Consider the following 22,743-nt stretch of genomic DNA (forward strand, 5'->3'; position numbering starts at 1 on the left):
TGAAGTTAAATCAATTAATCTATTGAAAAAAAGAAAATTTTCAAGGGAAATTGATACTTAAGCAACTATAAAATTGTTTATAATTGGAGAAAATTAAATTTGATGCAGCCCTTTTGCAAGAATATTTTTACACTTTTTGTAGTTTTAATATTTATGTTAATATTGTTGATACTTTCAACAGTATTAATGTATTTTCTAATATATATATTTAGAAAAATATTAAAGGTTAAAAACATAAATTTGTATTCATACATGTGTACTTATAAAAATATTTCTTCAATGGAAGAAATATTTTTATAAGTACACATGTATGAATACAAATACAAATCTTTTCTAGCAAGCATCGCACTCAATGGAAGATATAAATAATTCTGTATAGAAATATATCAAATTATCTAATCTTTGAAATTTTAGTTAATGCAATACTTATATTTTTAGGGTTATCCACCTCAACAGCCAATTGCCTTGGAATTATTTAGGGTGAGTATAAAGAAATATTAACTTAAAATTGTTAACTTTAATTAAACATTGCCTTCATTTTCTAAGAACCTTCAAAAATATATTTTATGCATATGATTTCTTTTCACTTTAAAAGTTTTATAATGAATAGGAACAATTTTTTAAAAATATTTTTGATAAGAAAGAATTAAGTTTATTAATGGAATTACATAATCTAAATTTTCTGTGACTATTACAAAAAAATAAATTACTATAATTTTTGAAATTAATTATCTACTATGCCATTTGCAACAAAACATAATCTCTCTATTCTGCTTGTTCACTTTTCTACTTGCCAATATTCAGACTGTGAATCTGTCGGGAGTGAATCCTGATCAAAATTTTTGGGCATGTGAAAGTTATAATAAGAATAATAGGCCTATGTCTAGCACTAAACAATAGGCAGAAATATTATTTGGTGTGAATAAAAAAGTATGGACTATTATAAAGCCCATTATATCTACACATGAAATATATTATAATGAAAAAGTATTAAAAATTTATGATGATAACTCAATTTTTGTGGGCCCTTGACACTGGAGGCCCAGGGCTTAAGCCCTATTAGTCCCTATGTAGATCTAGGACTTTGAATATGCCCCTGTACACAATAGATGTATGCTGACTGGGTACCGTAAGCTTTCGATACAATCTGGCCGTGTTAAATGCTTCAAATGATGTCATACATGTACACTTGTTTGCTGTGAAAAACCTCCACACCAGCAAGTGACCAAGTTCCCACAAGCATCGCACTGACTTAAAACAGCTAACTGCTAGCTGCCAGTGTAAAAGAAAACACAAATGATAAAAGAGTTTACATGTTAGAATAAATTATTATTGGCATATTTGTTCTCATATAAAAAATATATTGATATATTGACAGTCAGAACTTTTTCTTAAGCATGTGACATATGCTAAGCAAGCCCAGAGAATTCGCCTCTGGAATCTGTTGAATAATATTGCGTCTTTTGTAAGCAATCTAATATGTTGTCTGTTGAAGTACAGATCTTTCTTTATGATGGAGTTAAACTTCTGGCGGTCTGTGCAGAATCACCAGCTTTCATCCTGCTTCCTCATTAAAATCACTGGAGAGGACCAAGGACATTTGGAGGATTGAATAACATCTTGTGCCAACCTTTTGTCAACTTCTTCAAAGAAAAAAACTGTTCAGCTGGCAAATACCCAATAACGCTTTTGCTTAATTGATGGGTGGTCTCCTGTTCATATTCAATGCTTTTACCTCACTCTGTCAGCTGCTTGATATCTTAGAATGTCTGAAACAAACACGTCATATATTCCAAGAGTGGAATTGGGAAGTTGGCTGGTTGTGAGGTGTTTGATCAACATTGACAATTTAGTGAACACAGTACCAATGGTCACAGGCACAAGACATGCAGGAGTTGGCCACAGTGATGCATTTCAACACACTTAGGAGATATTTATCTGAGATGGCCAAGATTTCTAATGCCTGCATTTGTTACAGAAGAAACACTACCGTTACAGGATATGTGTAGATTGTTACACAACAAAGGTCTTAGAGAGACCCTTCTAGAACTCCTGGAATATATAGAATTCTTGAGGATTAGCATTTTGAAATTGATTTGGACTACATCAGTGCTATGTCTCATTATTTGAGTTTAAGATTAAAGGAATACCAGTGGACTGTTACAAAAAGGTGTCCACTACTATATTTCCTGCGGGATAAAGAACAAAATTGTGTTACTTACATATGTATTCTTCCACCAAAAAATTGTTTGATTCCTGCCAAACTATTTTTGTTTTTGTATAGCAGACTAATCTGACAGAATTGATTATTCAAAGCTGTTGCGTTACCTTTTATCTTGGTGTTTTTGTATTTATAGTTTAATTTATAAAGATTTTATGTTATTTAAATTGTACAATCTTGACACTCTTAACTAGAAATTGTTGCTTTTTTGCTGCAAAGGCAACATGCCAGTCAACCTTGAGATTTCTTCAACAGCTTCTGTGCAACAGCTGCTTAGTGTTGGATTAGCTTCTCTTAATATGTGAATATATATTTGGGCAACTTTCTTCACTTAACTTCCAATTGTCTTCTCTCTACAATTTGTTTTAGAATAAAAATGAAGAGAAATATCTATCAAAGGCAATAGTATGTTGTTTGCAGTGTCAGTTGTCATCTTGCAAAAATATTGTCTTGCTGCTCACGCTGTGATTAGCAAGTATTATTGACAGCCATTGAATTGTATCAATGTATTGTACCATGTAGAATAATGAACAAAATAATATTTGACAAACTACATGAAAAATGTAATGATAATTTGCATCATCATTTGGTGTATATTTTATTAAAGATGCATATCTTTTCTCAATAGTTACACTTGGGCTTTGTTCTTTATCCTGCATGGAATATAAGCTGGTGGCTTCCATTCCTGATGTACAGATAGGCTGGCAGGGAAAAGAACTGACATGATCAGTGGTATTCCTTTTTGGAATTAAAAGGTTAGAATTTTTGGAGATCTACAAGTGTGCTAGGAGAGATAGTTGTGTTAATTGAAGAAACTCAATGGCATTTCTATTGCCTGGATATTATTCTTTGAAGTCTTATGACCAAACAGATGATATTCTGTGCAACACTTTGACTCTCCGTCAATTGTATTATGTTTTGTTATTTCACTCTTTATTTATAATTTGTATTTTAGTTTTACATTGTTTTCTAAATATGGAAAGTTACCATTCTTTAAATGCATTTAAATTTTGTAATGTGTCATCTTAATCTTAACTTACTTTTTTGTTTCATAGTTTGTATTTTTGAAAAGTTTGTTCTTTTAACATTTATAAATTACTTTATTTGTATCCTAAGGTTGTAACCCAAAGATCACTCAATATGATCAAAAACATTAGCAGTAAAGTACTTTTTGCTGGAACTACAAGGTGTTGAAGTTATCAGAGTTGAACAAAGCTGAAAGGAAAACTTATTCTTGTGTGTGGAAAGTTCTCTCATCAATGCCTCATTGATTTTTGTGTATTTCTTGCCTGTTTCCATTTGACATTTTTGCATGAATAGTTGTTTTGACATGCTGCTTAAATTGATACAGTATACTACAGGAAAATTTTACAAGTAATAAAATATATTATTTAATATAACAGAATATCAATACTGAGGTCTTACAGTTTTCTTACCATTTTCTTGTGTGCTTGGAAAAATACTATCCTTCCATCAGTCAGATATACACCTTTTTTGAAAGATTTTATTCATTCTTTTAATTTGGTGTAAAAGGATTTTTGTTCTTTTGGCATTTTGAGAGTAACAGGAGTAAGCCACAAGCCTTCGTGCTTACAAGCTGTTAATAAAATGCTAAAAAACTCATGAGTGTGTTGTAACCAGTTATGCTGTTAAACAGCTAATTGCAATTTCTAATTACTGTATTTACTTGCATGTAGGACGATGTGTGACTTTAAAGATCAAAATAAAGAAAATTAGATTTATTAATACAAATCTAATTTTATTTTGTTTAATCACAAGTAAAATATCAAATGAACGTAAATGCACACATTGTCCTGCAAAAATTACTGTCATTTTAAACTTCAAGGAAAAAATCTTGTAAAATCGACAACATAATTAGTTCATGTAAAGCTGGACAATTGGAAACCTTTTTCGCCAGTCCTTAACAGTGGAATCCACTCTCCATCAATTACATTTATGAGTTTCTCTGAATTTTGATTTCCAAATAATCATCTGTTTTCATGTGGGAATGGATTAAAACATATCAGGTTTCTGTTGATTTTGCTATTTCAAATTGGAATTTAATTTAAAAGCTTTGCTTTTCCTATTGCTATTTGTCTTTACTCCTGACAATATACAAAAACGATTCAAACGACTCAGATAAAATACTTATGTTTTTAAATACAAGAGGGTACGTATTCAGTAAAAAATGCAAATACACGGTTCACAAAAATTATCTGCAAAAACTCAAAGAATCTTTCACTTTTGCCTATAGGACGACCTAGGAATTTGAAGCTGTGATAAATGAATAAAAACCTTGTCTTATGCAAGTAAATACGGTAACTTAAAAGTATAGTTTTTGTAATACAAATTATTTGTTTAAAAAATGCTTTAATTAAAATTTTAATTGATTGAATAACTTTTAATAATAGTTTTCATTTTGTTTATAAATTGATCTTGCTTTTATTTCTTCAAAAGCACCAATGGTCCAAAATTCATTGTTTCTTTATAATTCCTCACTTCTGTAAAATTATACATTAAACCAAAGTAATACTAAGAAAATATTTCTAAAATACTTCAAATATACCATATAAAACTTTTCTTTGAAAGGAAGATGCAGAGAAATAATTCTTTGTGATGGAGAACATAATTATATTTACACTGTTTCCAAGTTATTCTCAGTCAAATTAATTTATCTAACCAATTACAGCTTGAAATTTAAAATTCTGGAACAGTTTAGTTTTCAAATTTTAGCTTGAAATATTTACAGTTGAAATTTATCAGCCAGTGAAATGCATATTTTTAACTACCAAACATGAAGTGAGCAGAAATCCAACAGATTCTGTTAGAAATTGTTTAACTGTTGATAATGGACCAGAAATATGATTTAAAGTTTAACTTATAAATAAATAAAATTAATTGAAAATTTCTCAGTTTATTACCCTTAGGCCAGTTAAGTCTATAAATATAAAAGGTTCAAATAAGTGATAGTATATACTAAATATATAATGATATAAATACGAAGTCTGTTCAAAAAGTTTCCGAACTTTTTTAATACCGTGCCTCCAGTTGGTTATTTTTTAATCCGCTTGGAGGCATTGTGTCTGCGGAAACCTCCCTTCAATCCATTTGTTGATAACTTGTTTTGGTGATAAGTTATGGTCGTTTATGTGAAGGGGTGTTTCTGGGGAAATCCTTCACGGAAACTTCCCACGGGTGTGTGAAACATCTCCCCACCCCAAAAAAGCTTAACAAATTCGCTCAAATGTTAAGGTGATGTTGACTGTTCTTTTTGATGAAAAAGTGCATCGCGAATACCTACTTACAGGCCAGACAGTCAATACGGAGTACTACCTGGAAGTTACGAAATGCCTAAGAGACAGAATCAGGCAAAAACGGCATGAACTTTGTAGGAGCAGTGAGTGGTTTTTTTCACCATGACAACGTGCTGGCTCATTTGTTCCTCAGAATTCGTGAGTTTTTGGACAAAATCAAGACTGTTGTGCTTCCTCACCCACCCTACTCACCTGACCTGGCCCCATGCAACTTTTTCCTGTTCCTCAAACTAAAAAACCCACTCAAAGGAAAAAGATTTGCTTTCATTCCAGAGATAAAGAAAAATTTGCCAGAGGAGCTTATGAGCATTCTGGAAGAAGCATTCCAGGACTGTTTCAATAAGTGGAAACACTGTTGGATAAGTGTATACGTTGGGGAGGAAACTACTTTGAGGGGACCCTGACCAATAAATTGTAAGTGAAGTATTTTTATTTTTGTAATAAATAAAGTTCGGGAACTTTTTGAACATATCTCGTACACATAAATGTGTTGTTAGGAAAAGGAATATTAATAATTAACTACAAGTCAATTATTATAAGTACAGAACAATTTATTTCTTTAGAACTAAAGTAAATCTTAAGATTAGTCTATTGCTACTAATACAAAAGGGCGGACAATTTCTCTGACAGCCAAGGTTAGCAATAACTTATAAATATCAGGAACATGTAAAAGCACAACTGACACAGTCTTGTGTATGACAGTTCTTGATGTGGTTGAGGAGTTTGATGAATGTAAACCAAAGATTTGTTTCTAAAACTAAGCCCCTTGATCCTAAATATTCTAACAATTGATGACGCTTTATTCTTCCTTTTGAATGGCCACGATGATCCCAATTCTAATCTTTAGAGTAGTAACACTATTCAGATACCTGACAATAAGTTTACACCAAGAAGTTGATTCCAAAGATTGTTTCCAATTTTTTTCCAAGAACTTCCTTTTATCTCCCTCCCATACCAGAAATGCACCCAACATCTCATTTGTAAAATATTCCAGTAATTTCTTTGTCTTGAGCCTGGTGCACCCTCTCAGGCTTGCATATCAAAAATCCTGTAATCAGTAGGTTGAATCATTGCTACCACCTCTTGATAAAAGCTTAAGGTATTTTTTTAAATTAGATAGAAGGCAATTTGGAAATATTAAAATATGACTTCAAGTACACAAGAGTGATGCAAAAACAGGAAAGGGTTTACAAACAAATGAAATTAAAAATTTTACATCATAAAATCTTATTTATATGAAAATGTGTCATATAAAAATGCTATTTTTTAATTCATTTCCAACTGTTACATGAATATGTCATTCTGAAATGAAAAATCATACATACAAATCCAAGGATTAATAATAACAGTTACATATTATTGTACTCCTGACCCATAAAGCCTGTTCTTATTAATTATATTAAATGTTTCACTGAATAGTATTTCAAATGTATTTTCTTAATCTAATATTCCTTGCATTTGTAAGGTTTCATCTATTAAATTGATTTATATGCAATTTTTATTGTCAAAACATTAATTTTAATGTTTTAGTACTGGAATGATAAAAATGTAATTGCTAATATAAGTTTATTATCATGGAACAATTAAATTAAATAATAAATTGTTTTAATTAAAATTTATTTTAATTGTTTTATTTATTATATTGCAGATTGTTTTTAAATCTGTTTTTTAGGTAATTCAGTGCCAGAAACTATCTAAGCATTGGTTCTCTCGTCTAATAGAAAGCAGAGTTAGTATTTTTATTTCAGTTTTATATATATATTTAAATATATATATATATATATATATATATATATATATATATTTCAAGCAATTTTAAAAATGATTATTTTCATTTAAAAATTTCAGGAAAGATCATTGCACAATACACAGTATCAAGTGATGTCTGATGTTGAACAATATGCCGAAGAGTCGGTTTCTTCTATTTTTTATCTTCTACTTCAAGCAAATGGTAAAACATTTAAAAAATATAGTACCTCTAAAATTTATGTTTTCACAATTGTTATATATATGTGATATATTTGCAAGTGTATGGATGTCAAAATTTTGTTTCTGTAAATATTTCATTTAAGAAACTGTAGACTAGTTCTGTAACATAAATAAGAAAAGTTAATATTGGAATAATTTGGGGTATTCTAATCCATAATTCTTGACTTACATTAGTTCTCAAATGGAAAAAATACAGATCATTTATTTTACTAATCTTATACATATCTTATAAATTTGGCTAAATATTTATTGAAAACAAAGCATTTTCAGTGGTTATGAAGTCATTATTGGGTCAAATGTTGCAGGTTTTATAAAATATATCATCAATAAATTATTACATCTTGATTTGATGCACTTATTAAGTGTGTATTTATTTCATCTTATGATGGTAACATTTTAAAATTTTAACAATATTATAAATTGACAGATATTTTTGAAAGTTTTCATATATTCTATTGTTCTGTTCTCAGTTTCTACAAATTTGATTTCAGTTTATGATTTCCTTTGTTGGTCACTAGCAAATATTAAATTAAACATGAATATCTCTTTAAGCTCTCAAAACTCACTTCCTCTCTGTTGCTAATGGCTGAATTGTTTTTACCCCTTAGGCTACAAGGGGAACTTGTATAGCAAAACTAGTCTAACAACTTTTCAATGGGCTGACTTCGTTTTTAATGGATAAGGCCGATTTTGTGTTTAAAGAGATATACAACCAAATGTAATAATTTCTGGATATTAAGTCATAAAATTATGTGTTATAGGACTTTTTGTAAAGAATCCCTTCCATAACTGCACCAGAATTAACCACAAAACATAACCATTTACCAATCTCTTGAAGGTCAATTAGGAAGACCAAAAATATTAGAATAATAAATATTCACTGCATGGTAAATGGTTGTTTTGTGGGATATATTATAGCACAGTTTATAATATGTTCCACAGGATTCCATTATTGTGCAATGATTTACTATAATGTGATTACTGCCAGCCTAATTTATATGATGTTTTATAATTTATAACTGTGATTATACCTAAAATGTTTACACTTAATTTCTTTTTGAACTATATATTTTATTCATTTATTTTAATTAGGAGTTAATAGTTTATCTTGTGATCATGCTGCAAGTCATTTGGGAAAATGCCAAGGCATTTTAAACTTGATTCGAAGTGTTCCTTATAATGCCTCAAAACGAAGAGTAGATATACCAATTCAGGAATTAATAAAAGTAAGTTAATTGTTGTGAGTTATCATTCATTAGCTGTGATCCTGGCAAACACAGGACCACATTGAAAACATTTTTGTGGTACTCTTACATTTGTTTTTGTTCTATTATTTTTTTTTTAATTAATATTTTCTTCATAGAGTAGAGTATGCAATTATTATTTTATAAATAAAATCTATATTGTAATTTTCATTATTTCATATTTCATTAGTTTTTATTTAAACATAAATAATCAAATGTAATGGTTTAAAAAGTATAAACATAATAAGTTTTACATCATGTCCAAATTTTAAATTGTGAAATTTTTTGTGATTCTTTTTTCCCATCAAATTTGTTCAAAAATTTTTTTTGAAATTTAAACATCTTGCTTTAGCACATTCTACAGATGATATAACTGTTCTCAAGTCTTCCTTGCCACATTGTTGATATTAAATTTGTAATTAATTTAAGCTTTCCGAAAAGACTTACCCAATGCTATCATAATGGAAATAGTTAAATATATTTGAAAAGCAATGAAAAGATTAGGAAATACTATACCTCTTTTGTATTCATGGAGAAATTCAAATATTCTCTTAGGTTTGTCATAAAACAAAGATGATAAATTGTCTTTGCTGTTTCCATTTTAAAACTAATCTCTCCCTTTCCATATCTGTTAATTTATTAGAAGAGCCATTCGATTTTTGTCAGGATCAAAATGGATACCAATGAGCTTGGTATCCATTAGCTCAATTTTCAAATGTTCTGCTTATTTTTGTAAAGTCTCCCTATCCATTTTTCAAAATTTTTCCAAAAAGTCAAAAAGTTTGAACAGTTCTTTAAGTGCTCGAATCGTTCCAGCAAGGATTGTTTGCCTTTGTCTGACATTTAATCAAAGCATTCTGTTTTTATTTATTTATTTGGGGATTAATTACAAGCTTGTCACTTTTTATAATCAAAATGTTCCTTTCTCTTCCTTAACATTTCTGTTGAAAAACCCAGAATAATTTCCAATTTGATTGCATCTTGTTTGCACTGGCTAACACTTCTTCGAATCTGCCGTTCCCATACTCTGCCCACCACTACAAAAGCCTCTTTGAATGAGGAAAGTGCATCTGAGAGATTTGCTGTTTTACTCCGAAGCTCTTTACTAACAGAATCGCCTCCATAAAGTGGCTTGTATCAAAAGAATAAAAACACAAGAAATTTGTAACTGGATGATTGTTTTGCTAACAATTCTGCTTTGCTTTTGGATACTGCATCTGGCAATGTTTCTACTGTCTCAAAAAGTGCATGGTAGAAATTGCCTACTCCACGTCTTATTGCTTTTACTCTCGGTATATAACACACGTATTACTTTGTGAAATTACTTATACGTTTTTGTAAATTGCCCATGTCTTTACCGAGAAAGTCAGGTACGGACAGTGGAGTGTTCCAAAAACGTTCGAAGCATCGAGACGCATTTTGGCTACCTCTGAGAGACGGTAATTGACACAAGCGCAAGGTGTAAAACTTTCTCTTTGATTTTGTGGTAAGAGAAGAGCCCGAACTCTGGACATCTTTCCCTCTGTGTTTGATCCGTTATTATATCCTTGTCTCGTAATATTATTTATGTCTAGATGTAATGTGTCGAGTTCGTGTTTAAGTACACCGTATAAATTTTCTGCTGTGCTACTCTTTGTATTGATAAATTTAACAAAATGTTGGACACACCAGGAGATACATTTCGTATTGTTCCGTCAGACACGTTTCTTATTCTCAAGGGCATTCATTCTTTGCAGCTGTCTGAAGTAGAGTCGAGAACTATAGAAAAATATTTAGCTGCTTTTATTCGACGAATGACACTTTTCCCAGCCTCATTTTCCGTAATACTCAATAATTTGTTTTGAATATGTCTCCCAAGGTGATGGTTATGAACTTTTTCGCTAGTAATTAATCGAAGAGGACCTTAACTTGCCGGATCAAATTTTACTAATAACTGTATTAGTTTGAGGGTAGTTGCCACCATGTCGATTTCTTAACTTTGTCAGCACCAAAAAAGGCAAGTTATGTTTTCATAAAAATTGAGTAATGGCTGTTAGCCTTTGAAATATGGGATACAGAGACTGATTTTTCTTGAATTTATTGGTTTCTGTTGAACTCTATCTGCTGTTTCTTCGACAGAGAGTCTTCTTTCTAGTTTGGAATATTGTAGTGCAGCAGCTAGGTCACCTGTTGATTTTTCGCATTCCACTAATCTAGTATGGATACTCGATTGGTTATCGAATCCTGTCGTAGCCAAAACTGTAGTGACGTTGTTTCCAAAAAAGTCTACTACAAAAACAAAATATGTTATTGATTGCAATGGAGTATATTATCCACGACCGAAAACACTTTCTCCATTTGAAAGCTTTCTTCTGCCATGAAGTTTCAACAAAGGTTTTCTAAAATTGTGTTTAGAAGAGAATGTTCTAAAACTATTTTCGGCAGATCTTTCATTACTAAAAAGTCTCTTGGGCAGTGTTTGATTCTTTCAGGCCAGGTTGTTGGATCTTCTGTTATTTTTAATCTACTTTGAAGAGCCAAACTGTCATTTTGATCATCTTTTGCGAGATATTGTTGTATGGTCTCTTCATTTGTGCTCAGACCAGTTATTGCAAGAGATTGAAATGTGTGTTTCTCGAGATTCACCTTTTTTGTTGCCACCTTCTGTATTCAGATTGTTAGCTCTGTCAGGTTTGAATTGGCAAATAACTGGGTGAATATCATATCTTAATTTTTTTTTATATTGAAATCAATTAGTTTTATAATTTCTTTTGTATTGATAAACTTCTCTTCAGTTTAGCTCTTTAAATATGTTGTTTTTTATTCAATTTTTATGTAGAATGCCTCTTTGTTTTTCTCTGGCAGCATCTCTTTATTTATCTTTCTCTTTTCATTTTCACTCTTATATTTTTTTCCCTGTGCCTCTGAGCTTTAATTGAGACATTTTTAATGAATGTAAAACAACAATTATGAAAATAACTGAACAATAATTGTATGGTAAAAGAAAAAGAGAAGGCACAATTTTAACAAAACTTTAGCTATCAAATAATAAGACACTCACCAAAATTTGTGTAATAACCACTGGATAATCAAATAATTACCTGTAATTGTGTTGTTTAGAAAAACTATTAAAAATTAGTTATAAAAAAAATTCATCAACGAGTGGTTTAACTATTTAGTGGCACCATCTTTTATCATATTTTATTAAAAATCTTTTTTCTTGACATTTTATAATAGCTAAAATTTTAGCTACAGTATTATAAAATTTTGAGGGTAGAGGTGGGTTTATGAAAAAATTGTAAATGCTAATAATGAGTAAAATCATCAATATGTCCAACCCTACTGGAGATACACACAGCCTTCTTTATCTCCCCACCTTTTCGATCTATAATCACCAAAATTTAATAACATTGATCCCCTAATAAACAAATCTCCCTGAAAAATTTCAGAAATTTTTGACAAAAATCACAGGAGTTATTAAGCTTCAAACAGGTGAACAAAATCATGCCCCACACACACAAACACAAACATTCATACATATAGAAAAAACTCAAATTTTTTTGGATTTCTTGATGTTTCAAGGTGTCCCGAGTCCAAAATGTACAAATTTTTGGGGGGGTTATTTTTTGACCGATTACCATGCTTTCCCTCTGTTATATATAATGGCTGGGAAAGTAATAGTTTGCAGCATGTGTACTGCAATGCAAAATAGATGTAGTCTTGCCTTTATCATTTCTTCAAAGTATAAAATAGCTTTTTTGAATCATTAATGATTATTCTTAATTTTATAAAAAATGCCGCAAGCAGTTTTTGGGGATAAGAATGGAAAATTCATTAAATTAAAAAGTCATACAGGAGATACTTTATAATCTGGGAGGAAAATAATAATAATAATAATAATGAACAGTATATAATAAAAAATTTTTAAAATAGTTGAAGGTAATTGAGATTTCTAGTACAGATAATGAATTATGCTAACAAAAGATTGATCTTACCAAACAATATTGTACTGATTACTGAAATTAGGTTACATTAAAATTTATGAAACTGACTCTCATCTTTTCCTTGCTCTTCTCTGTAAATTTATTTATTCTTTCTTTTTCACAAGTATACCTTATTTTTTCACGTTTTCAAATTTGCATCTTTCTGTATTGCTGATCGAGATGATTTGAACAAACTTTTCTTCTCTGTCTTTACAGCATTTCTCAGTATTATCCAGCCCCGGATAGCTATGAACCACAAGAATTTTGCAGTCTCTGTTGTTTATGGTTTATTTTTGGTTTCTTAATTTTTCAGCAGAGAGAAAAAAAATAGCTCACAGAATAATATATAACAAAATTACAATATAATGAAGAATATCACAAATATAAAATATTTACAAATAACAAGTAGGCCCATCCCATACATAACATAGCATGGTTGATATATTCATAAAATTTCTGAGTTTTGTTTAAAAATTATATTATAATTATATTAAATCAGAAAGACAAAAATTTTAGCTTAAAATTGCTTTCCAGTTTTTTTCTTCTAATAAAGACTGGATTTCTCTTTAAAAATTTGTTTTTCATGTATTATGATTATGAAATAAATATTCAAAAACTTGCTTTTTTACACAAAAACATGCAATTATTTAGATTATGAAAGTTATACTATATACAGTGGTGCCTCATATAACGTACTTAATCCGTTCCAGGTGCACGTCCGTTAAGTGAAATGTCCGTTATACGAAACGCATTTTTCCATAGAAATACACGTTAAAACATCTAATTCATTCCGCAGCATAAAATAACCGTACTGTATCATTAAAAAAAAAATGAACATGGGGTGCGTTCTTGTATTCCTCCGCGTAACTCTGCGATCGACATCCATTTAAAAATTCTTGCGGAACGCGTTCCTAAATTCCGGTGGGAGCGCGCGCCGTTGAACGGCAAAAACGGCCGCTTGTAGCAGTAGTTTACGGTGGAAAGCACCATGGTGTCCTCCATGGCTCAGATAGTTTCGTTTCCGGGTCCATTATGTGGTTTTATGAATGAAAATTTAGAAATTGTGAAAGCGCGAGTTAGAGCACGCAGTGATGTAAGCGTCTTTACAAATTTTTTTCGAATGGTAGCTGGCATTCTAATTTTTTTCGTGGCTATTTTGAATGCTCTTTCAACAAATAATCCATTTTATGGTTAAATTTTACAATTGGGACTCTTCTTTTGCCTTTAAAAGCTCATATTTTAGAATTATAGATTCCTCCATCACGATACTATCGATAGTGCGGGCGCTGCCATCTTTCTTTCACTGTCGTTCCTAAATGCCTACAAACAGCAGCGCACTCCCGTAGTAGCGGAGACGCAGAGAGACCGCTATTAAAGAACGCACCCATGGAGCGGTCACCAATTATGCCGGAAAGTCCGTTATTTGCAGCCAGTCCGTTGCTCGAGTCACGTAACGGCCAAACAGAAAGTCCGTTGTTCGCAGCGTCCGTTATTCGAGGCGTACGTTATACGAGGCACCACTGTATACTTGATATTTGATCATTCTTCATGTGCAAAAATACTAATTACTATTGTGCATGTACCACTAGTGTCGAATGACTTTGACAGATGTGTGTGCGCGCAGGGCTGGTCTTAAATTAATTTGCAGTTTACACAATATCATTCATAATCCTGTAAACAATTATAATTTTTTCTAATATGTGAAGATCAGTTTTGTTCCTGTCAATCTTCTCCATCCACAAAATTGACAGAAACTTTACTTTGGTCCATGGCATAACTACAAATTTTAGTTTTCTGGCAAAATAAGGTAAAGACCCTCAAATGCTTAGGATCTATCCTCTCTACATTCATTATGACATAGGAATTTAAACAAAACTTTCTGTTCCTGGAAACAATGTCCATGATGTGGTCTGGACTCTTAAGCATTTCTAAACTACACTTAATATTAGTTATGTCACTACTTTTATCCGACACGACCGATGACTTTGTCTTCCATCGATTACTCCACTACTTGAGCAAAGCCCATGAAAGTTAAATTTTAGACAAAAAGTAGGACTTTAATAGAGAAATGTTATCAGCTGGGTTAAATCAAAATAGTACATTTATTATAACATCTAACTGGAAAAATTTCTTAAATGTATTTTTTCCTGGTTAAAAATTATATGGTAAATCTACAAGTATGGGGAACCAATTTGGCCAAATTGGTCCAATTGAGTTTTGACTGGACCTGTTATTGATAACTTTCAAAAAATGGCTTAATATTATTTTAAATTAAAAATAAACATGAGTGAAATAACGAAAAACTTGTCTTCATTAGAAGATATATAATTTTTTTGCTGAAGAAAAATTATTGATATAAAATTCTCAATTAATACAAAGTATTAAAACAGGCCAGGACAATAATTATATTTATTTAAAATATATTACAACATTTTGAAGCACTAAATCTTCATTTTGAAGAAATGCTTTGCCTTCTGTCCTTCTCATACCTTTAGGATCAAACAGTTTCTACAAGCTGAGTCAACCTTTTTGTTGAGGCTTCTTGTCTGCCTCTGTATGTAAAGACTTTTAAAAATAAGTTTCTAGGTGGTGGCCCTATTACAATAAAAGGTCAATTTTGCATATGGAGATTGTTTGTTCCTGAAGGTATGAGGACAGAAGGCAAAGTGTTCTTACTTTTTATCTACTTCACATTAGTAGTCACTTTAATTTAATTGTAATATTTTTTATATACATAAAATTTTCATATTGATTAGAATTTAATTACATTTGAAAGAATTTTATTAGCTTTAAACTCATTTTATGAGAAATTTTTGTTGAATACAAAATTTACAAATCGAGTTTTCAGATTGTACCCATTAGAAACACAAAAAGTATTAATATATAGGTGTAAGATATATTGGATTGATTTATTATTCCACAGATATATTTATATCCAGAATTCACTCTAACTTCAGCACCAGAATAAAATCCACACTGGCGCATAATGTGTATAAGGCATACAGCGGGTGACAAATGTTTTTGAACTATCTCACAGTTGTTCCTCAGGTCAACTAGCTTAGGAATGCTTCTGAACAGACCATATCCATAGCTACCTCCACCAGCTCACGACCGTGCATGTCAGGCAAGACTGACTTCGTCGAAATGACATTTGATCTCGTTGAATTTTATACATTCTGTTCAGAAGCATTTCTAAGCTAGTTGACCTGAGGAAGAATTGCAAGATAGTTCAAAAATGTTCGTCACCCGCTGTATATCTAATACACGTTACGTGCTGGTAACAAGTTTAAGGAAGTGTATATTTATATTTGTAGAATAATCAATCAATCCAATTACATATTCATGCAAAGTGAAATTTACAGGAAAATAATTTGTTACATATATATATATATATATATATTTATTTATTTATTTATTTATATATTTCTGATTAGAATACATGTACCAACTTCTCTCATTACACTAGTAAATACCTATGTGAAACAAACATATTCAATAAATACCTTTTACAAATAAACACAACAAAAACTTTTTATCTGTCTATTCATCCAAATCCAATTTGGAAATTCTTCTCTTTAAAGCTTCTCTGTATAAGTTTCAAATTATTTTCTCCAAATTTTAAATCATTTTTAAAAAGTGCACAATTGTTGGTGACATTGGGCACACTACAATACACTTTCCTTTTATCTTTATAGAAATAGTTTATAAACTTAAACTATATTAACTACACTTGAATGTCTCTACTGTACAGGGTGACTATAATTAGTTTTCCTATTCAGAGACGCTATTTAAACCAATAAGTGGATTGACACCAAAATTTGTGTGCAGACTATGCAAAGAATGCAGAAAAGGATTTTTAAACAAAATTTAGTTCAAAAATTTCTGCCAGTGTGCTTTAGGGGGAAAATACAGGAAACGAGATGATAAAAATGCACTCATTTTGTTCTGCAAGCAACGTGTCTTCTGCAGAGGCCGTTTACTGATGTAAGGAACATCACTCGATGTGTGCCTTGTTGTTTGAATATAAAATACGAAGATGACGAATGGTGTGTTTGTCACCCAAACGGCCGCCTGCAACTGCTCTTTGGTATTCTTTGCACCTGCAGTGTAATATAATCATTTAAGTCTGCCAAAGTTGCAACACTTCCATGATAAGCCATATTCTTTAAATAATCCTACAATCAGAAATCATACAGATTCAGATCTCTCATTGTTTTCATCAAGTTTATTCGGGATGTTTAAAATAAAAGATTAAAATGTTACTTTAACATTAGTCTTCATTATTTACTGTTTTGTTTTGTGTATTCTCCTATAAAGCACCCTTAGTGGAAGTTGTTGAACTAAATTTTTTGCAAAATCGTTATTCTGCATCCTTCTCATAGTCCGTTTACAAATTTTGGTGTCACTGCTTATTGGTTACAGTTATAGAGTGCTCTGAATAAGGAAACTTTAATTATGGCCAACTCTGTAAGAGAAATGAACATTTACTTTTTAAAATAAACTATAATAATAATTCATGATACATCCCACAGTGGGAGGTAGGTAATTTAAAATTTAAGATATGAAATGCTCTTACATTTTAAAAATTTACTTAATTAATAAAAAATATCATTAGAGAATTTCAAATATTTTTGTTTGTTAAATTTTTTACAAATTTTGAGAAATTTAATAAATATTTTAGAAATACACTTTAGATTGATGGACTTATACATTTCCTCTTCAAGAATAGAGCAAACAGAACAGACATTGTATTTATTCTATTAATTAAATTGTATTCTACAAATGATGAAGATCCATCAATTGGACTGAAAATGTTTTTGTTATTAAAAATACCTGCTGGATTAATTTTAAGGAGTGGGTTATTTATCTTTGAATATGGAAAATTGTTTATCTTTGAATAATAAAAAATTTAAGACATTAAGTAAATGCTTCATAATTATGTGGTTATTATTGTATATCATGTATTTAGAGAGAAAAAAATATATTTCTTACAAGACTATACATATGTATATGTATAGTCTTGTAAGAAATATATTTTTTTCTCTCTAAATGTGAATTCGTCCTGGAAATTTTTTATAATGTATATCTTGTATCTTTGCATATGCTAGTTGTTAACCATTGTTGTTGTTACACATGTTCAAAGCTTAAGGATGAACACAATTGCTAGCAGTGATAGCTAGAAAAAGTCATCAACCCAGTTGGCGACATGCCTGCCGCAATGTCACGAGTGCTGCATCACAGTTAGAGGTAGACCTATTCCATAGACTGGTTTCCTTGCCTGGATATTGGTATGCACTTTCCATCTATTCTCCACCTATGTCTAACTGCTTTACAAGTATGTATCTTTTTCATCAAAGACTTACTTTTCCCTTAGAGAAATTAATTAAAATTGTTAAAATTGAAACAGATATAACATTACATAAAGGATTCTTTGGGATAATCCCATGACTAGTGATTTTATCACATCTCTTTCCAACTATCCATATTGAATAGAGACCAAGATCTCTAATCAACTCTTTTGTTACTTTTATTTAGCAATGCATTTCAGATTGAAAACAAAAAGTTATCAATCCCTCCTCAGGCTACAAATTGAAAAAGATATATTGTACATTAATATCTTTTACAAATAAGCCACATTTTTACAAAGATATAAAAATAAACCTAACAATATGCAAATTGGCCAATCTCTGTATCTTGCTATTCGGCTTTATGTTTACAATATTTTTTGTAGTTTGTAATGATGCACTGTATGTTATCAATCTCTATTCCATTACTTAAATTGATATCATTTTTTAATGAATTACCATTCCATATTGTTTAAATATTCTTAAATATAGATCCTTTGATCTTTTTCTCTATATGAAATTGTTACATTGTTTCTTTCAATAATACAATTATTTTTTCACAATGCAGAACCCTAACTTTTATGCTTCAGTTAGTAAAGTCCTGCAAATCATCTGGTATTACGCGGCATTAGACCTCGAGTAATACGGTTCTTGCCATATTTGTCCACATTCTTCTATAGTTCTCTCTATTTGTGTACAAATGTTGTCCATTTGTACATTTTGGACACGTGTGTATCTTACATAATCTTTGTTTTTGGGGTCGATCGAAAGTCTGTACTTTTGTGTTTGTCTTGCGACATTGCTTTATATAATAAAATAAATAGTATATATTTAAATTAAGTAATTTTAATTTGTTTAGCATGACGTATCTCAAGAAGACATCATTCGAGGAAGAAGGAATAAAAATATTACTGACATGATATATGAAATAGCTTCTGTTGCAAATCAGCATCTTCAAATGGTTAGTAAACATTAAATTAAATTTAATTTTTATTAGATATTATAATATCAAACAGTACACAAAAGCCATACAATATTTTATAAGACAATTAGATATCAATACTAAAAGTAAGAAACGAGTTTTCTTTCTTAGAGGTTTTTCTATGAAAATGATCAAAATAATGTATATTAATTTATTTTAAAACTTTATGAGATAATAGTAATGCATAATTAATGAAATAGTTTTCATATAATGTTAAAGTAACTTTGTTCAATAAGCAAAATTCTCGGATCTTTTCCAGTGATATTATCAAATAATTTTGTAAAATTATTTATCAGTAGTATAGAAAACACTTGGAATTGTATAATGAATAAACAATTGCAAATGTCCTCTGTGTTGTTACTATTAGCTTCAAAAAATAAAATACAGACTTAGCACTAGCATCAGTTTTAGACTTGCACAAAGTTATTTTTATTTATTATAGAAGATTGCAACTTTAGAAAAGTTTAACAAGGAAACTTTTTAAGTCAGGTGTCACACAATTAGTGGATCTTAAGGTCACTGTTTTTATCAAGACCTGTAAGTTTATTTAGTACTTTTGAGGATTTTTTTCCTCTCATCATAAAAATCTACAAGTAAAGTAAACAGAAACAAATACGAGTTATTTCGTAGTTCAAAAATAAGTTAAAATTAGATTTAATCAGATTATATATTTCGTTTTCTTTTTTATTAATAAATGATGCCATGGCAAGTCTTCCTGCATGTTCACAAAAAAGAAAATAAATATAAATTAAATACAATCATTACATTTTTACAAAAACACAGAAGTTACAATTTACAATTACAATATTTCTTAATAATTCAATTATATTAATGAATTTTATTTTAAGTATAAAAAACCTTGAATGTTTTTTTTTCATTTTTCATGTAAAAATATATTTTTTTTTGTAAAATTTTGTCACCATTATAGGAATAATCTGTAATAAGAAGTAAAGCTATTTTCGAATAGACCATGTCAGTGTGCATACTATTAAAATTTTCGTAAACCCGGGGAGAAAGCAAATTTTGTGCTCCAAAGAAATTCACATCATCTAGCATTTTTTTTTATCTGTTTTATCTCTTTAGGGTAAAAAACACAGTTTCCACTGTTTTTTAGTACCAAGAGGAACCATCTACGTTTCTTGTGATCGAAATAAATAAGAATAGAACATACTCAGAACACCTTGTAAATTTGCAGCCCTGTTTATTAGATACTAACTAACGTTGCGCATTTCGGTTTTCACTTTATTTTTTTATTTTTGTATTTTATTTTTAATGTTTCCCTGGAGCCTATTATTTTTCATTGTGTTTTATTTATTCTTTGTATTTTGTTATTTAATATTAGTCGATGTAGAGATGGCGCACGTAACTCTCTAGAATATCATTTAAAAACGTTCCAAACACTTGTTCGTTACTGCAAATGTTTTAAGTGTTCGATTTTTTGCTGTTTTTTCCTGAAGAAGGTCGTTAAATACGACCGAAACGTTAGTATTTAATAAACACGGCTGCAAATTTACAAGGTGTTCTGAGTGTTGTATTGATAAGTTATGCAGTCTAAGATGAGTTCTACGATAAATAAGAATAAAGTTGTCTTCCGAATAAAATATGTCCTGTTAATAGGTAAGGTTCTGATTAAACGAATATACTTTAAAAAAACTTTTAAAGATTTAAAAATTTTTATAGGCCTAAATAACTTTGTGGAACCCTTAATGGTTGCTGTAGGGTTCTACGGAACAGCATGTAGAAAATCATGCATTTGATCAAAAACATTTCTTTCTTTAGTTAAAGACGTCTGCTACCTGATAGAAGCAGTCGTTTGATTTATTCAATGCCAGCATGTACTGTACCAGGAATGACGGTGTGGTCTTAAAAATTCGAATTAACAAAAGTTTTTCTTACACAATACACACACAAATGCATAAAACTAATTATTAAATAATTCTTAATAATATGCCTAAAATAATAAGTTTACGTTTTGGCAGACGAATAACTACAGTAGACCACCCTATAACACGGTAGATACGTTTCGTGATATATGAATCCGTGTTGTACGAGTCACTTGAATACATGAGCCAATCACAGCCCGCCACTTGTGCAGTTTAGGGGCTACGGCTGTTTGAAAGGTTTTCTTCCATAAAATTAATCGATTCTAGACTAATTTGACTCAACATTTCCAAATCACGTATAATTTTTTGGGAATAATCCATATAAACTATGCTATAAACAAAAAAATTGTAGGATTACTTACCGAGTGTGCATCGTTCGACGACGCCATTGCTTAAGCTTGTTTCCGTCGCAGAGCGGCTCATCGAACGGCGGACGCGTGTTTCCTGATATTTTTCTGCGAAAAATTCGCTGAACTTTGGAGACGACATTAATAAAAATATAATTTTTATGGCCGTTGAATAATAAATGTTTTTTAGTAGGTCCAGTGCTCGTTTAAACTCAACGGTTTGTACAATATCCGCTATTGGTCCAGATTCGACCAATCCTGTCGCGACACGAGTGGACGACGAGTCTCTTTTAGCGTGTTATACGAGCACGATCGCAATCTTTTCGCCGTGTTATACGAATCCGTGTTATAGGAGTGTCTACTGTAATTATAAGTTAAAGTAAGAAATAACCGATTATAAAGAAATGCATTTTATAACTTTTTCTATTTCAGACTAGATCTTTGAAAAATAAAATCCCAAAAAATACAACATGTGTTTTTCTGCCTGCAGTAAGTAGAAATTTCTATTATTGATCATTAGTAATTTGGTGTAGACTGGACTATTTTTCTTTCAAACAGATCGTCTGCGACGATTACCTTAAAAGACTGCAAAGAGAAGATTTCAATGTCTTTAGCCCCAAATTAACCGTAAGAAACAATAAATTGCCGTTAGTTTTATGGTGGAAAAAATTTCTGGGTAAATATTGAATTTCCGCCGAAAATAAAATTTGTTTACAGATTACTTGTAAATACTTTAGATAATTTAATAAATTTGACATCAGAGTAACTTTCGGATGTTTTCTTTGATTATATTAGTAAGAAAAATAATGTGTAAATTGCGTTGATGTATTTTTAAACCCGGCCAAAAAAGATCAAAAGAGAGAGCTTGTAGCGTTTGTTTCTATTAAAAAACAAAATTTAAAGAACTTTAAGTAATTTAATAACAAAAAGTAACGTGAAACTATTTTTCAAAGGTAAAAAATACAATCTTGTTAATTAATATGGCAGCGCGGTGGTCGGCCCGTTCCGCGTGCACGCCTTTTTTTCGAACATCCTCCTGGCTAGATGATAATTTAGGATTTTTCTCGGGTTTCTGTCCATCTCTTCTTTTCTAACCGTAGCAATTAAATGATTAGTCGCAGTTGTGTTTTATTTTGCCGTTTGGTGCCCGATCTTCGAACGGAAGATTCTTGTTTTTGCACGTGCTGTTTTTTGCCCGGTCGACCCGATCACACTTCCGTAGAGTAGGTGCGTATGGCTATTGTTTGGCTATCTTTGTTCTCCCGAGTTTTTATAATTCATGTAGTACGCGTAAACTTTATTTGTCGGACCGCCTTACTTTTAATTTTCATTTTTTTAGTTATTACACGCTGGTATAACCTTTGTTTTGAAGTATGTATATTTACACAAAATAATTGTTTTGTTTGTTTATTACGACATTGCGATTTTTTCAAAATATTAAACTGTGCGCCCTGGA

General features: G+C 30.7%; 1 protein-coding gene across 1 annotated transcript in view; it reads left to right on the top strand.

Moving 5' to 3' along the window:
* sicily (NADH dehydrogenase (ubiquinone) complex I, assembly factor 6 homolog sicily) overlaps nt 1-22,053 on the top strand; it is a 35,247-nt gene extending 13,194 nt beyond the window's left edge. Inside the window, exons 3-9 of the mRNA XM_067288905.1 lie at nt 439-480; nt 7,208-7,264; nt 7,384-7,486; nt 8,617-8,750; nt 18,935-19,036; nt 21,720-21,776; nt 21,846-22,053. Of these exons, the coding sequence (XP_067145006.1) occupies nt 439-480; nt 7,208-7,264; nt 7,384-7,486; nt 8,617-8,750; nt 18,935-19,036; nt 21,720-21,776; nt 21,846-21,974 (624 nt within the window). The 3' untranslated portion in view covers nt 21,975-22,053. The remainder of the gene's footprint in view (nt 1-438; nt 481-7,207; nt 7,265-7,383; nt 7,487-8,616; nt 8,751-18,934; nt 19,037-21,719; nt 21,777-21,845) is intronic.
* The last annotated feature ends 690 nt before the right edge of the window (nt 22,054-22,743 follow it).

The sequence above is a fragment of the Centruroides vittatus genome, unplaced genomic scaffold, assembly GCF_030686945.1.
Source record: "Centruroides vittatus isolate TY-2023 unplaced genomic scaffold, ASM3068694v2 scaffold_944, whole genome shotgun sequence".
Taxonomy (NCBI): domain Eukaryota; kingdom Metazoa; phylum Arthropoda; class Arachnida; order Scorpiones; family Buthidae; genus Centruroides; species Centruroides vittatus.